This window comes from Myodes glareolus, chromosome 23 (assembly GCF_982192425.1).
Source record: "Myodes glareolus chromosome 23, mMyoGla1.1, whole genome shotgun sequence".
NCBI lineage: Eukaryota > Metazoa > Chordata > Mammalia > Rodentia > Cricetidae > Myodes > Myodes glareolus.
The window spans coordinates 9195394-9211623 of NC_142048.1; the positions used below are offsets into that span (position 1 = coordinate 9195394).

Sequence of the window (16230 nt, forward strand, 5' to 3'; positions counted from 1 at the left end):
CACACCTCCTTCCATTATTTACCAGATTGCAGAGACAGGGAAGAGAATGGGTATTGGGTAGCTGTCATGCTTCATCCTCAACTGGAGGTTATGAAGGCTGGCAAGCAGCTCAGTGTGATAGTCCACAAAGTGAGCTGTGGGAAGGCAATTCTCAGACTATGGCCCCTCCCCTTCATTGGGCCCTCAATGACGGATTCTAAGTCCAGATTGCCATTGTCAGTGTTTTCTTTGTGTTACACTGAATTGAGGTAAATGTTATCTGATCAGCAGTTCTTAAAAGTCTTATTAATAAAACATTCACAGCAGCAGCTGCACCTGTTCTTTCCAGGCGCCAAGAATCTTGAAGATTTTTGTTCAACAATCTTCACATGGTGACCACTTGCTGTCTCAATAAGTCTGCTGTGAATTTATCTTAGGACTTCTTAAAATTCATACCAGTCAAGGGTCCAAACTACCTACCTGCCATTTGAGGCCACAATTTCAAAACTACTGAGTGGGGTATGTCAATAATTACTAATTGCTCTCATTTGATAGTCAATAAAATGTGTTATTCAGTTTTACTTATTAACGCAATTGCCCCAAACATCTGTTTTAAACAAGAAAAAATAATGTGGATTATGCTAATTTCATTGCTGAAAGCAAATAATAATATGGAAATTGGCTGGTTTTCATTATGTAAAAAAGCACCTTAACAAAATTAGCATATGCAGTCGAATTCATTCAAAGCACATAGGACCCTAATTCTCAATTTAGAGTAGGCTAGTAGTTGGAAAGTGTTCATCTAATGAAATGTGAAAGAGAATTAGCCTCCCTTTCTCCTGGCAGTCTCCCTACAGTGTCAGGCTCCCACCTGCTGAACACGTAGTCCATTTGGTTAAAACAGAACATTAACCTGAACACTCTGGTTAAATGTGCTCCCTGCATATGACATTCATAAATTAATGTTTGTGAAATTTTCCCCTAAATAGCAGCTAAAACTTGGAAGCCAGTCACCCTGTGTGTTATAAAGCAGAGAATGACGGCATTTGTATTTTGGTCCTTTGTTTTTGAGCAAGTGGCACAAACCTTAAAAAATGATGATGATCAAGAACATAACTGAATCATTCCCAGAAGAGCTATAGTTTTAAACAAGGGCTGCTTTCAAGGAACCCCTAGCTCAAGGGTTGTCACCCATACCAGCCTTCTCATCTTTGCCGTCTCTCCCTTCCCTCCCTCTTCTTCTTATTCAGGTATCCTTAGTACCTGGACCTCTTCCTCTGGACTTCCTCCCAAAGTTCAGACCCAAAGTTGAATTCTTTACACAGGTCATCCATTAGGAGAGAGAAAGTCTATTCAAGTAAGGAGGTAGGTTTTTAACACAAGAACTCCTCTACACTAAAAACATTAAAAGTTCTATGTCATTCTTTTAATGGATTGTATCCATTTAATGGATTGTGCATTCATTCCTAAATCAGTTATCACTGAAAGTGCTAGAAAATAATGACTATTTTCAATTAATCTAGGCTCATCCCAAACCCAAGGGCTGAGAAAGCAGAGGGCTGGCTCTCTGACATCTGCTGTTGCTCTGAAGAAGAAAGGATGAAGCATAACAAAACCACCAGGTGTCCACAAAGGTGAGTCTTCACTGCTTCCTAGAGTCCCACTGAGCCAGCCTGGCCTTTTACTAGAAACAAGCCCTGGGAATCCAGACAAAAGCACAATAACACAATCCTGTCAGAGCAGTATCCCCGCTGTTCAACAGTATCCGACTTGGTCTTCATTGTAATCATGAGAGGATGCTTTCTTTTATCACCATGAGTTAGGTGCTCAGTAAGAGAACTTCAAGGTCCCTGTCCTTCCTATCCTGACCATTGGGCAACCTGTTAAGAATTGCAGCTTGGCAAAATAATCAGAAATAACAAAAAAAAATAGCCTTCATTCTTGACTTTCGCGGAACTAAAAAGAACCTCTTCACAAGCCAGACAGATATGAACCATTTGGCTACAAGCAGCACCTGCGAGCAGGCACCCACCAGTCTTTGACCACCCAGTTCTTTTATAAATCAACTCTAAAGCAGCTTTCTAGCATGCAGGACTGTGGACTGCCAGCAGTTATCCAGCTAGTTCATGATAATGAGGTCTTTTTCTTTCCTATACCTCCTAACGTCTCAAATAATTGCCCTTAGTCATGTGATTAGTAAAGCAACCTGTGAGTGGGAATAGGAGTAATAGCAGGGAAAAAAAAATAAAACTTTTTTTTTAATGGCATCTAGTAAAACTGTAGACTTCTTTTCAGGAGAAGCAAAGCCTTGTGTTGTCATTGTTACTGGATTTTGCTTACAAAGAGGGCTAAACTTAAGAGTGTGAGAGCCAACGTTCTGTTTTAAGTTTTAATTACGGAGCATAAGAGATCCATAAAACAAAACTGCCTCTAACCTGTAAGCTCCTTGCCCAAGAACAGGTCCTTGCTGACATGCTGGAGGATTGTTTATGGAAGAAAACACATCACATGGCTTCCTTTCTGCAAACAAGTTTATTTGACTCAGTTTCACTGAGCATGCTTGATCACACGTAGGCAGGAGGTTTATAAACAGGAAGTGCGTCAGGCTATCTGCCTGCCCCTGATTGACCTGATGAGAAATACAGTAGTCTTATGGGTTTGCCGTTAGAAGCCACTTTATCAGCCATGTGTCGTCACTTCCTGGGAACCCCAGCATGGACCTTGTCAGACTCCATCATCCTGGCCAGAATTTAAATAATGCTGGCTTCAAATTTGGCTCAAAAATTGAGTTAGTGTTCTTTTTCTCCAGCAGTGGGTTTTACATTAGAACAATTTCGAAAGTTCTGTTTGATAAAGCCAGCACTGTAGTTTTTATATCGCTTTCGTCCCAGTGTCCTCACTACTAAAGTCTACTGTACATTTTTACTTATCTTCACAATATTTCCTAAATGAAATGAAATAAACTAGCTATACCTTGTGAATAACTTTGTTTTGTGTTTTCTTTGATTACATAATACATGTAGTAACACAAACAAGACATCAGTTAACAGTTTCCGACTGATGCTTATGCTAATGGCCATACGAGCATGAAGAGCTAGCGATGCAGGTGCTGATAGTCTCTGTGTGACCCTGCTGGGCATCCATGTTTGAAACACGGGGTCCTAGAGATGTGAGTCTACAAGTTCCAGAGAGTTATGTGGTTTAAAGAAAACATCCTAGACCTTGGCTTCATACCCATGCACACTGTTTATACAATATTTGTAATTTCTAGATGTAGAGAAGTAAATTTCAGCTAAAACTTGATTAATGAAATTCAGTATACTTCTAAGAGACAAGTACACTAGAGGCCAGATTTTATAATAATGGTTAGATTTTATAATAATGGAGAATGTGGCTGCGGCCTTCTACATCTCCCCCTAATTTTACTTCTTTGCAGAAAGGCAACTCCCTAGGAAGGTAAAGATAGAGGTCGCACTTCCCAAAATGAAAACATTAAAATGGGCTTACACGGAATCTGTCCCTAGGCTCATGACACCTGGAGCCTATCCGGCCTGCCCTCTGCCAATTTTCTGGGAAAGGGAATATACGGCAGAAAACCCTTAAGCAAAGCGACTTATCTCTCAGAGAGGGCCATTCTCTGTGCGATGCTCTTCAGCTCAACAACCTTCAGGGCTAGCTAAGCCAAGCACTCCACCCTGTGCAATGGACCACAGTCCTAGGGGTGCAGGAGCTGGTTGGCTTAAACCTTACTGCTTTAACATAGATAACCACATATCAGTAGAGGCCCCTGTTCCAGGGCAGCCAGCGCTTGTGCAATAACCACTTTGTCCCTACGATTTTGGGATTTGAGTCAGCAGACCATCCAGAGGAGAAACACTAATCCATAGCATAGGACTGTTCCAAAACATTTCCACCCCCACCCATTCTTTGAAGTAGGGGAAGAAAGACACGACCCAGGACTGTAATCCTATGGCCAAGCTTATAAATCATCTCTAGGACGGTAGGGGGAGGGGACCCAGAGTCATATTGGTTGTAGAAAGTCAAGGAAACACCGCCATCCTATGGCTGACTGGTAACAGCTTCGGGAAAGCTGAGAGTGTCCTCCATCGGTGCTCTGTCATCCATCTGCAAAATGGCAGGAGGAACAGCAGCCAGGTCCTCAGGCGAATCCGTGTGTTGTGGATCACTCTTCACTGTTCGGGTCAATCGCTCTGGCAGCCAGAATGGGCTTTCTTGATCCAAGGGCAGGAGCTGGACCATCCCTCAGGAACCCGCCAGCTCCGCAGCAATCAGGCCAGACAGCTCCATAGCAGAGGCTTTGTCCTCAGGCCTCTGGACAGATGAATCCACAGCATGAATAGTAGCATTTCTAGAAAAAAACATAAACAAACTCTTCTCCCAAAATAACATTTAAGAGTATTAAAAAACTCAGTGTAAAAATTTAGCACAGTCAGTACTGAAAGTAGGCTGGTCTTGAACTTAGAGACCTATAGGTCTCTGTTTTAAAGAGCAATCTTGTTTGTCTGTGTCATTACAGCAGGCCCTGTTTGTTGATATTAGATTTAAGATTTATTGGCTCCCGTATTTTTTGCCGGTACGGTGGCCTTGGGTTTCAGAGCCCGCCCGCCATCCAAGGGCTGTGTGCGGCCCTGGGCCTGCTCGCTGTGCGGATCCCCGTGTCCCAAGCCAAGAAGTGGCGGCTCCACCCCCAGGCGCCCCTGCCTTCCCCGCGGGGCTAGCCTCGTTCTCTGAGGTCTGAGGCTGTGTTGGTGGCGGAGTGTGGCGGGAGCCGACACCCAGACCAAGGCTGCACAGGCCGGCAATAACTCAAGGTCTGCGCCAGAGCCTGCGGCTCAAGGGGCCAATGGGAGAGGCAGCGAACAGGGCCGCTTCCCTACTAGCCAACTCTCAACACCTGTGCCATAGCAAAAGCGGCTATAAACTCTCACAGATCCAGCCAACGACCCAATCACCCCAAAATCCAAGGGCCCTTCGCATCCATCTCCCTGCGGAGCCCGAAACACCAGACAAGCCAAGCATATACACAGCAATCTTTCAGGAGGACTTGAGTTCTTAAAATGCTAAGCAGTTCTTAAAAACTTAAGTCACACTATGTAGATGTAATACGGTACTGCCTGTTTACTGCATTTAAACCTTAATTGCGCTTTTATTATGATAAATACGACCAGCCCTGCCTGAAGTCAGCATCGTTTAGCATAGCCAAATGGAATCAGAGCCATTTTACCCTCAGAGACCAGCACAGTTTTAGGTACATTGTAAGCCTTCTGGCCCGGCTGCCTGTGGCACCGCTGTGACATCCTCCAGGCCAGGCACCAACCGAGCCGCACCAATTGAGCCGGCGCAACGTGCTCCCCACCATAGCCACAGAGCAAAGCTCCGCTCCAGCCGCCCTCCAGCCCCAGCTGCACCCATTCCGAGCCCAAACCGGTGCACGGAGCAAAGCTGAACTCAGAGAAGCAGGCTTGAAAGGACCTCATTTAAACTTTTAGGGAATTTGGGCGTCGTTTAGTCTCTTTGGCTGCTTCCTGCTGTTATTGGGCCGTTGCATTCTTAGGGGTATACACTACAACATTTCAGGAGGTCTCGGTGATTCAAACCACATAAATCCCAAGTACACCCTTAGGCTCTCCTTTTCTGTGGAGACGAAAACAGAACCTCTTTCCCAAAACATCATATCCTTAGCAGTTTCTAAGTTTAAATATCTTTCTCCTATCCAGTACACAAAAGACAACACATATAACATAACATAAAGCTTTTGACCTTGTAAATCAGCCTTCTCCCCCATTTTTACTTTTTTAAAATCACTGGGAGGTCCTTTTTAACTTATTTTCTTTTCTGTCTCCCCCATTCTTTACCGGAGGGTCATTTTTTAACTTATCTGGGTGCGCGCACAACCTCCCACTGCTGCTCAGTTTCTGATATGCTCTCTGTACTTTAGAACGTACCTCTCTGAGCACGCATGCCTACAGTTCTGAATCCTCCTTGTGTCCAAGGGGTCTCCGGCGGTGCAAAGTTCTTCTTTTTCCCGGGTATCAGCACCAGATGTCCCGCGCTACCGTCTCGCCAGCAAGAACCACGCGGTACACATAGGATCCTTCTGTAGTAAAGCTTTAATGCCCCTTGGGAGCTAGAGCATAAGCCACATGGCGGAGACCCAGATAAGATGGAACCCATCCCTTATATAGGAAACAGACCCTGCTTTGGACGTGTCACTCTTGGATAGGTCCATTGTTCCCAGTCCCAGGTGATGCCTCGGGAGTAGGCGGGGACTCAGTGGGAAATTACCGAGCACATGTGCGTTCACCTGGCGGTGAAGCCGGATGTCAGCGCCATCTAGATAATGGAGAATGTGGCTGCGGCCTTCTACAGTTAGTTAATATTTCAGAGGGTGTTGAAAGTTTTTAAGAGTGAGAGAACCAGGAGCACTGATAAAAAATTTGTATATCTGGACATGGCATAGGTGCTGTGCCTATAAACTCTTTCCAGTATGGCTGCCTGAACAGAACTACAGCAGTCAACATCCTAGCATGGATGGGAGAAGGGTTCACAAGGCCTGATCCTAATGAGAAGAGCTACGGGCAGTTGACTTCTGAGAAGGAGAGTCAGTTTTTCGGGCTTGAGCCCCCTGATAGGTTAAGCATGCCCAAGTAGTAAGGCCTACATCAATGCATACATATGGTCAACACTAACTGGCATATATATATGTGTATATATATATACACATATATATATGTATATATGTGTATGTCTGTGTGTAATGATATGTATCAATAATATTTATAGGAAAAGAAGATATTAATGTAGAATGTAATGTTGGGAGGACTTAGAAGGAGTTAGAGAAAGAGGGAGCATGGGTATGGTGAAAACATATTGTGCTCATGTATGAAATTCAAAAACAATTATTGGTAGTAAGAATCAACCTTAATAAGTAAAATTAGTATTGCGAGGAAAGACTAGATTAGCATGAACCAAGTTGTTTACTGACAATGTAAGCAAAGGAAACTTAAAGTATCCATCTCTATCATCAACCAATGCAAACTCAGTGTGCATCTGTGCATCAGTAAGACATCTTCTCCCTGGCGTTCCCCAAGGTCTTAGTTTCCCCAGGGCATAAACACATTATCTCCCAAACAAGCATCTTTGTATTAATTATATGGTCCTAAAGGGAGTCATACTATTGACTCCCCCTCTAGAACTCTCTGGAGTTTATCCATTTGTCTTTTGCTACTAATTTTTACATATCCATCTGCATTTACAGATATAAATTAGTCAAATCCACGAACTATATCATGTTAAATATATGTATTTATAATCCATGTGTATCTACTTCAGAAGGAAGGAGCTGTGGTGGTGATGCTGAGTGTTCTAATATAACCTTGGCTGTGCTAAGAAAACTCAGGTATCTTGGATGCAAATATGAGACACTGTCCTTTATTTAAACTATCAGATGCTTTATTCACTCTTTGAAAATTTTGTATATTCATACAATGTGTTTTGGTCAAATTCATCCTTACTTCCCTTCTCCAACTCTCCTTCCACACCTTTCCAACTTCAAATCTTTTTTTTCCCTCTATTTTGAAAACAACCAACTGGGTTCATTTTTAGATGGCATGATCCACCTACACACTTGACAAGAACCTTTCTTAAACTGGACATATATCACTTTGTTTCTGTAGTTCCAATATTTACCAACTACATAAAACTTGCAACTTTGTATCATGTAAGATACATCAAAACACAGATTCATTATAGAAGTTGAGGTTAAAAGTCTTTAATATCTTACTTAATCTGTTAATTTCTTTTTATAACCTAGGTCTCTAAATTGTAACAGTTAATAAAACATTTCAACATCCGTTTTATCTTTCTTTGCCACAGAACATAGCAAAACCAAACATCATTAACAACAAGAAAAAACAAAACAAACAAAAGTGCCGACGTCAAATTAAATATTAGTTGATTCTAGGATCTCTGTGCATTTTGCAGAAGGAAGATTAAGACGAGTTACAGTTGAGAAAATCCCTAAATCTGAAGTGATATCAGTTGTTTAATATGCAGATCGATTCTTTGAGGAACTTTAAGGTGAGTTGGAAGCATTCAGGGAACCCCAAAGGATAAGCCTCAGTTATCAAGAATCAGGATATGTTCACAGGAGGTCTGTCACCATCTGGGAGCAGGACCCACCTGTTCATACAGAGGCCATTGTGTAGAAATAAATAATCCTGCATTTTAATGTGCAGGATGAAGGTAGCTAAAATTATCCACCTTAAATTGTATTTGTTACCCTTTAAGAGTACTTAGTTCATCGAATGAAACAATTCATGACCTCTCTATTAAAAAGAGAATTGAAACAAGCTTTTTCACCGAAACTTCGAACTTCATTCTGTTGAAAGCAGTGATGCATTCAAAATCATAAAGGAGCCTCCCCTTCCAACACTCAGGAGTATCTCCCTTTACATTTTCATTTCTCCTATCATCCCTTTCTTTTCAAAACGCCTACTGAGTCTCATTATAAAATACTATTAGCACATCCAAGGACAGGTGCTCAAACTTGCTGGGGTAAGGGGTGTTCCTTTCAAGACTATGACATACAAAGTTCCTTCTGTGCTTTAACTAAGGCTGTCTGGAAAAACTTAGAAGTAACCAGCAAAAACCAATTATTTTAACCAGCTTTTTAGATGACTTAGTGTGAACTTTTCTAATTATGATAATAAGCTACCTGTCCACAGGCATTGCCGTCTACCAATTGAGGTATGATTATGGCCTCAATCTGAGATGCTTTGGATATGCCTGCTGCTACATTTGATGGGTCTTCCTTATATGAAAACACATAATTCCCTCAGTAAAATCTCTTATTCCTTTCTTAGCCAGTCGTGCTTTGTTTCCAATAAAATTTTCTTTATTGACAGCACATCACAGATCTCTTTCCACTCTTTGATCCTGACTGTGTTTATTGATTTGGCATCCAGCCAGCATTCAGGGGACCCCCTACATTTAATCCCAGTAGGAAGGTGACCTGCTCTGAAAGAGAAAGATGGTCACGAACCGAAGTTGGGGAGATGTAAGATGCGGCTAAGGATAGGAGCACTGCAACCATTTAACATGAGGTAGAATAAGCACATTTACATTTATTGTATGGAAAAAGGAAACATATTGGTTTTTCAAAAATTATACAAACCATGCCAGTCACTGCAACTCACATCAAGGAAAAATCACCAGTAGATTCCTAGTGAAAATTAGGAAGTGATACAGTACTGTTTCTGGGACTCTGTCACCAGGGTGGCCTGGAACTCACCAAATAGTCCAGATGTCCTTAAACCCAAAGTGGTAATTCTGCCTCTGCTATACATTTTTCATTTCTCATCATCCCCAATTCCAAACAAAATTGCCATCTAACATCATTGCAGAAAGTTTTCTTTAGTTAATCTCAAACTTACCCACTAATCTTGATCTAGATATCTCATATCTTTGGAATTGATCACTGTTATCTCTTTCCTTTTCCCAATTCCCCAAATCTTAAGAAACAGTCCTGGAAGCCTACAATCACAACATCAAGTCATAAGAAGAACCATATTACCAAAACTATTTCCATGTTATATTAGGCTGATTGATTACTTTAGCAAAGCTATCTGAATTTGGGACATGGTTTGCATTTGGCAAGGCAACTGCTAAATTAAAAGTATCTTCTGCAATGAGTTAGGCAGAGAACTCCTGAAGCTTTCTGTAAGTTCTGATGACATCATTGCTTTTGAATGACACATTTAAAACCAGGTCAAGTAAAATGGGCAGAGGTTACAAATGCCTTTTGTATTTGAAGATATAGTCACTTATTTTATTTCTCTTAGGAAATTCCTGACACCCAACTCCTCCTAAATTTACATTTCTGTTTTATTTGTGTTTGTTTTTCCTTTGTCCTTAGCACTTGTCTTTGAGAATAATAATAATAATAATAATAATAATAATAATAATAATAATAATAATATTCTGCTACAGATCTGGAGGTAGGAAATGTGCATGATATCTGGAAAATGGAAAACATGGATTTAAGAATCCAGACTTTGTATGCTTTTTTTCTTTCATTTGTCATTTAGACAGTATCACCCCTACAGCCCAGGCTGACCTTGACCTCAGGAACATCCAGCCTCAGCGTCCCAAGTGCTGACAGGTTTGGAGCATGCTCTGCCTCTTTGATCTCTACTGTGCCTCCATTCGTGACCATACCCATAATAATTTCATGCAGCACCACAGACTCGGCTCAGTCTCTTTTTAAAACCTTTTGAAATAACTTCTTAGAGTCTGATTTTTCAAGCGGTTTAACCTTATAGGAAGTACTGTGAATTCCATCCCAAAATAAAGCCTGAATGCAATACAGTGAATATTATAGGCGGTGCTAAGTTTTAAACAACACTTCCTTAAATAAAATACAAACAAACAGGCATCGAAATCAAAATCCTGTACAGAAGGCGTAAGGACTGGAGAACAGTAGCTCCCCAAGCACTAACTCAGTGTGCGGTAGATGTGCGAGCTTTCTTAGCCCAGGACGATGCGCGGTTTTGTGAAGAAAGTTATTTCCCAGCCCTCCAGCTGGACTCAATTAACAGCAACAGTTCCAAAATCGGACAGGAATGGTACATGCAAGCAACCCAGGACCTCCTGGTTGTCCCTCAAGAATCACTAAGGAGATTCTGTAGAGTTCAGCAAAGGAGGCAGAAGTTTTACATCTATCAGGCAGCAAGTACGTCTATAGATTTTCAGTTCGTTGCTTCATTCAGAAAATAGAAGCTAAGATTTATCAGCTCCTTAGTCACACGCGAAATGATTCAGTCTGCTCGTACACGCAGAGCTGGCAGCGAGCTGCTCTTGCGTTCACGCTCTCTCGTGGTGTACAAACAGCACCGAGCTGACTGTGTGGGTTCTCTTATTGTGTCAAATCGAACTCATCTTACCTCGACTTCCTTGTTCTTCTCTTTGTTTCGGCCCACTGAGCTTCTCCCATTGCTGGCTGTCTCCCGGGCAGGGATTACAGAAATCTGGTGGAGGGGCATATTGGCAGGGCTGCAGGTGGCCAAACCCTGATTGGACGCCTTATGGCTTCACACGCCCTGAGAAGCTCACCTGCAGAACTGTTCATATCCTTGCTTTGCCAAACTTGGATCTAAATAAAAAGGAGGAAAATAGTGTTGGAGACACTGTGCAGCAGTGGCCAAGCTCACTGAAAGGAAATTTTTAAAAATATGTAGGGGATAAGCCAAGGAGTATCACATTTCTCAGAAGGACGATTCACTGCAAGTCATAACTGCTCTGCTTTGTCACTCTTGCACCCCCTCCCCTAAGAGCATCATGGGAGACAATTCAATCATCTACGGTACCTAATAACTGTCATGGAAACCAAGGAAACCCAGGTCTCATGGGCCCTTATTAACAACTGCTCCTTTTAATGGCATAGACTCCCACATGTGCAGCGACTGACACAGGCTTTTGTTTCTGCCCAGATCCCCAGGAGTCTGCGGAACACCGAGAGACATGCATCCTGCTGACAAGCTAAGTAAGTAGAAGGCTGAGAAGCTTAGTGTCCTATTTGGATACAAATCTCTTCCTCGAAAGGCTGGGCTGGCTGCCTGTGTCGTGACTGTCCTTCATGCAGCTCCAATAATCTGCTTAGGTCAAAGGAGCTGCCTGTCCTGGAGAGCTTTACATGAACTGCAAAGAGGAAAAAAACGGGGGAGGGGAAGAAGGAGAGGGATGAGAAGAAAGAAGGGGAAAAAGGAAAAGAGAAGAAAGAAGTAGAAAGAGAGGGAAAGAATGAAAGAAGAATAGAGAAATAGAGAAGAGAGAGAAAGGGGAGAGGGGAAGGAGGAAGGAAGAGAGTGGGGTTAGGGAAATGAAAAAGGGGGACTAAGGAGAGAGAGGGAGAGAGAAAGAAGGGGGAAGGAAGAAAGTGGAGTTAGGGGAATGGAGAAGAGGGACTAGGGAGAGAAATGACAGAAGAAGGAAAAGAGAAAAGGAGAGAAAGAGAGGCCTGAAGGAGAGAGAGATAGAAAAAGTCATGGAAGGAGGTAAAAAGAGAAGGTGGTGGGTAGAGAAGGCAGAGGAGAGAGGAGTGGTGTAGAGACAGGAAGAAAGGGGAGGGGAAAGACTGATGAGACAGATGGAAAATATGACGGGGAGAGGTGAAGAGAGAGAAAGGGAGAAGAGATGAGAAAAAGAAGAGGAAGGAAATGCGGCGGAGGGAGAGTGGCTGGGCAGGGACAAGGCCTAGGAGGAGAGGGACCAAAGCAGGAGCAGAGAGGGTGGAAGGAGGAATGAGGAAAGAGGGAAGCGTGGCATCTCCCTAGCCAACACCAAGTGTGGGAGAGCCGCACCCTGCTTGATGAAGCGCAGACACACAGCACTCAGTTCTGCTTGTGGTAACTTCTGTGCTCTCTGGTGAGCATTGGCTTGATTCCTACGTAAACCTTCTCATTCCTGCAAAGGATGCCAGTGTCCTCTTAGGAGGATAAAATGATTTGAGGAAAGTAAAGCAGAATTTCTGCATTTCTGCTCTTCAAATTACAAAAAAGGAAGAAAAAAGAAAAAAAACCCAACATTTTGAAAACAGTCCATGTGAGATCTTCACAGGTGTCACTGCAGCCCATCTCCAGCTAACTTTGTATTTTATATCAACAATGCCATTTCCAATAAGATGCCACAGTTTCTTTAGACTCAGGACAGAGATAAAGTATGTCAGAGATAGCTTCTGTCAATGACAATAATATAAAAGTTTCTCATGACAAGACTGTCACAATAAAAATTCATTTTAATCTAAACATTTAATCTAAGCATTGAAATAAATGCTTCTACGTATTTTCAATTTTGGACCAAGTATGCATTCCTTTTATCCACGTCAGTCACCTTCATGTGGTTTACTCTTCTGCTCTCCTTCTGGTCCATCTGAAGAGACTTTACAAAGCACAGTTAACCTGAGGCAAGCTGGTGTGGTTTGGGGTTCATCGTGAGCATCTGAAATGAATCTTTTGCTAAACAGTCATGACTCCTATACAGCAGATCTTCAGAACCACCTAGCCCGGCACCCAAACAGCCTTAGTACAGTAGAAGCACACATGGAGATTGACCTGTTGTTGTAAAATCCTTTCTGAAAGTAGAAGTGGGCTGCACTGCACTGAGTGTTCATCAGTCTCGACTTGCAAAGAATGCAGAAACTTGCGTGAAGGGACCATGTAAGGCTTGTCTCTTTCAAAACATCTGGGCCTTATTCTCATTACTCAGAAGGCAAAGAGGACAGAGTTCAAGGCCTGTTTGGTATGGAGCATGAAACTGTCTTAAAAATAATCCATACGAAGCTAAATTGATGTTGGTTAAGCATGGCTGTGGTTTAAGAGTCCCATCTGTGGCCCGTAACTGTGAAGGAGACACATCCTTACTTAAATGCAATTGTTAATCCCTTCATCCAGGACTGTCTTCATTAAGAGGAGGCTGGCAATGGAAAACCATAAATCTAATAGTCTGTGGCAAATACAAAATGCAAATTATAAACTTCTTTGGGACAGTCTTACTGCCGGTGTTTACTCCACGGAAGCCTCTGGAAACAGCCAAGGCAATTTTCCAGATAAAGTTAGAATTCAGTACTTCTCTCTAAAATATTCATTAAAGTTGCAGGAAAGGAGATTTCTAGCTTGAATTAACAGAGTGCCTGTCTTAATCCTGCGCCTCATTATGCATGTAGAGTGATCCTTTGTTTATTGTGAGATTTTTTCTTTGAAACTAAGATTTAAAATTTAAGTTAATTTGACTTATATGGTTGAGTTACTTCAATTTGTGATCTTTTATTCTGAAATTAGGATTACAAATCAAATTTCAGAGAAAACATTTATTTCTTAGACTATTTTGCACACTAGATAAGAGAATGTCTGCTGAATCTTTTTAATCAACTATTGATAGTTAAGAAAAATTAATGAACAATCTAAATTTTTATTAAGAATTGTGATAAACTGAGATAAAGTTTTGTGATAGCTATCGGGGCAGAAAAAAGATGTGTTTCAACACTTCATTTGAATATTTGTCTGTCTCGGAACACTCATATAGGCAACAGTTTTGTCGGTGGTGTGTGTTCATCTAGGCTGTTCCTCAGGCAGCTACTGAAAAGCTTCCCAAGCAGAGTATGAAGTCTCTAGGGCAAACATCTCATGTGACAATTGAAAGCTCAGGAACTGCTGGGGATTGCAGCTCTCCTATGGGAGTCCAGGCAGATTACACAGTCATTAACCCCGTGGAGTAAAGGAGGAGCCCTGCATCCAACAGCTGTGTACTAACAGCAAGCAGACAATGGCCACACTATCAAAGAGCAGCCTTTCAGCTGACTGGTATCCTCACAATTCCACACAATCAGATTTATAAATGGAACTCTGAAAACTTTGGAATATAATTATTGACAAAGCTGTCACGAAATTTCACTGTTACCTGGACCCAGTTCCATAAGAACATGGGAATGTCTGTGTTCTGACTACTAGCCCTGGGGTTTTGGACCACCACTGCATTGCTTACCTCTGCCTTCTGATTCCAGCACTGTAGGTACTAACTCTAACACTCAAGATCACAGATTCCCCCAAGACTTTTGCCTTGCTACTGTTCTCAGCAAAGGCTTTTGTAAGATAAACAAAGCTAGCAGTACATCTGATCCTCTACCCTGAAACACATCTCAGTCTTCACAGAGTCAATACATGAATGTGGAGGCTAACAGTCTGGTCTTGATGGCAATTATGCAAGAAAGGAGCTATCAGGTATAGACAGGAAACGAGAAAACACACTGACTGACAGACTGATATTTCAGTCCAATAAACAGTGAATGAACATCACCTCGGGTTTTTCACCATACTGGGAGGAGGAGGAATTGCCCCAAAATTTTAAAAAACACAATTTTCATGTCCCAGGAATTTACTGTGCTAGTATGAAGATGAGTAAATCAAGTTTTTTTTTTTTAAATGGCAGCCTACAACTAATAATGTTTAAAATTTGTGAAATACTGAGTGTAATGCCAGAGAAAATTTTAGTAACAGGAAGTCTCAAGACTCAAAGAACCTGGCTCGGATAAGACAAGACATTATTTGAAATACCACAGAGTAGATATTTGTCCGTGTTTGCTTCTCTGCTGCTGTAGCAGAACACTGACCAGAAGTAACTGGGGGAGGACAGGGTTTATTTCAGCTTGTAGGTTAGAGTCCATTATCAGGCAAACCAGGGAGGGAACTCACCCAAGAATCCAAACCTGGAGGCAGAACTGGCCTAGAGGCCATGGAGAGAATCTGCTTACTGCCTTGCTTTCCATGACTTGTTCAAACTACCTTCTTATAAAGCCAATACCTCCTGACAAGTGACTATGCTTCCCACATCAATTAAAGCATAAAAGTGCACTAAGAGAGGAACTGGACCACAGGGCGCAGAAGCTTCTTTTTCGTTTCAGTTTTGTTTTGTTTTCCTAGTTCAAAACAACCTCCTAATCCTTCAACTGTTCTATCAGACACATTACAAGCTTCTGCAGCTATGATAAATGCAGGTACAATATATCTCAGGCTGGTAGTAGAACTTACATGCCAATGTGGTGTTGGTTTTATAGCGTTCAAAAATCTAGGAGTTCCTGAGCTATCTAGTCTCAAACCATGCTTCCATAGGTGCTGAGGAAGACAAGCACTATGTAAAATGGCCAAGGATGTAGCACTTGCTCAGCCAACTCAGCTGGAAATCTCAGCAGTCCCAATATGGTTCTTAAGGCCTGGAGGATTCCTGGAGAGATACTGGTGTTCAGTTTATATCTGAATCCCAGTGAAGTACATCTTAATATCAGTGAAGGAGTGCAGCAACCACAGAATAAATAAATAAACTTGTTAGCAAGAATGGAGTTAACACAACTCCTGCATCTAAGTTTTAGCAAACATCTTGGGAGAGATTTTAAGAGCTAGAGGAGTCTGCTGTATGATTGTGTCTTCTAGAAATGAAAAGGAAACTATACCTATGATATCAGAACTATATGGCTACCAAACCAAGACCTGAACAAGCAGAGTAGTTGCTTAAAAAGTAAAGGCTGTGGAAAGGAAAATTAGTCTCTCCTAGTGATGAGTATCTGGGAGAGACTAGTTATATAGTGCAAAGTGGTTAGCCCTGAAATTGTAGTAGTAGGAGCAGGGACCTGCTTTTGTCCCGGCCTTCCAATTAACTTATACACAAAATAAGCTTACAGAA

The 16230-nt window shown here is 41.9% G+C and overlaps 1 protein-coding gene and 1 long non-coding RNA gene across 6 annotated transcripts in view; both read right to left on the reverse strand.

Moving 5' to 3' along the window:
* Positions 1-16230, reverse strand: part of Marchf1 (membrane associated ring-CH-type finger 1) — an 846936-nt gene that overhangs the window by 474018 nt on the left and 356688 nt on the right. For all 5 annotated transcript variants that reach the window (XM_085680340.2, XM_085680338.2, XM_085680339.2 and 2 more), the window contains exon 3: positions 10944-11152. Coding sequence is in view for 2 of the 5 variants with exons in the window: in XM_085680339.2 (XP_085536465.1) it covers positions 10944-11042 (99 nt within the window). In the remaining 3 variants the exon portion in view is untranslated. The remainder of the gene's footprint in view (positions 1-10943; positions 11153-16230) is intronic.
* Positions 3823-6362, reverse strand: LOC148118299 (uncharacterized). The gene is made up of 2 exons (XR_015736146.1): positions 5946-6362; positions 3823-4348 (listed from the first exon to the last, which is right to left on the reverse strand). It is a non-coding gene; the product is annotated as an uncharacterized LOC148118299 (long non-coding RNA).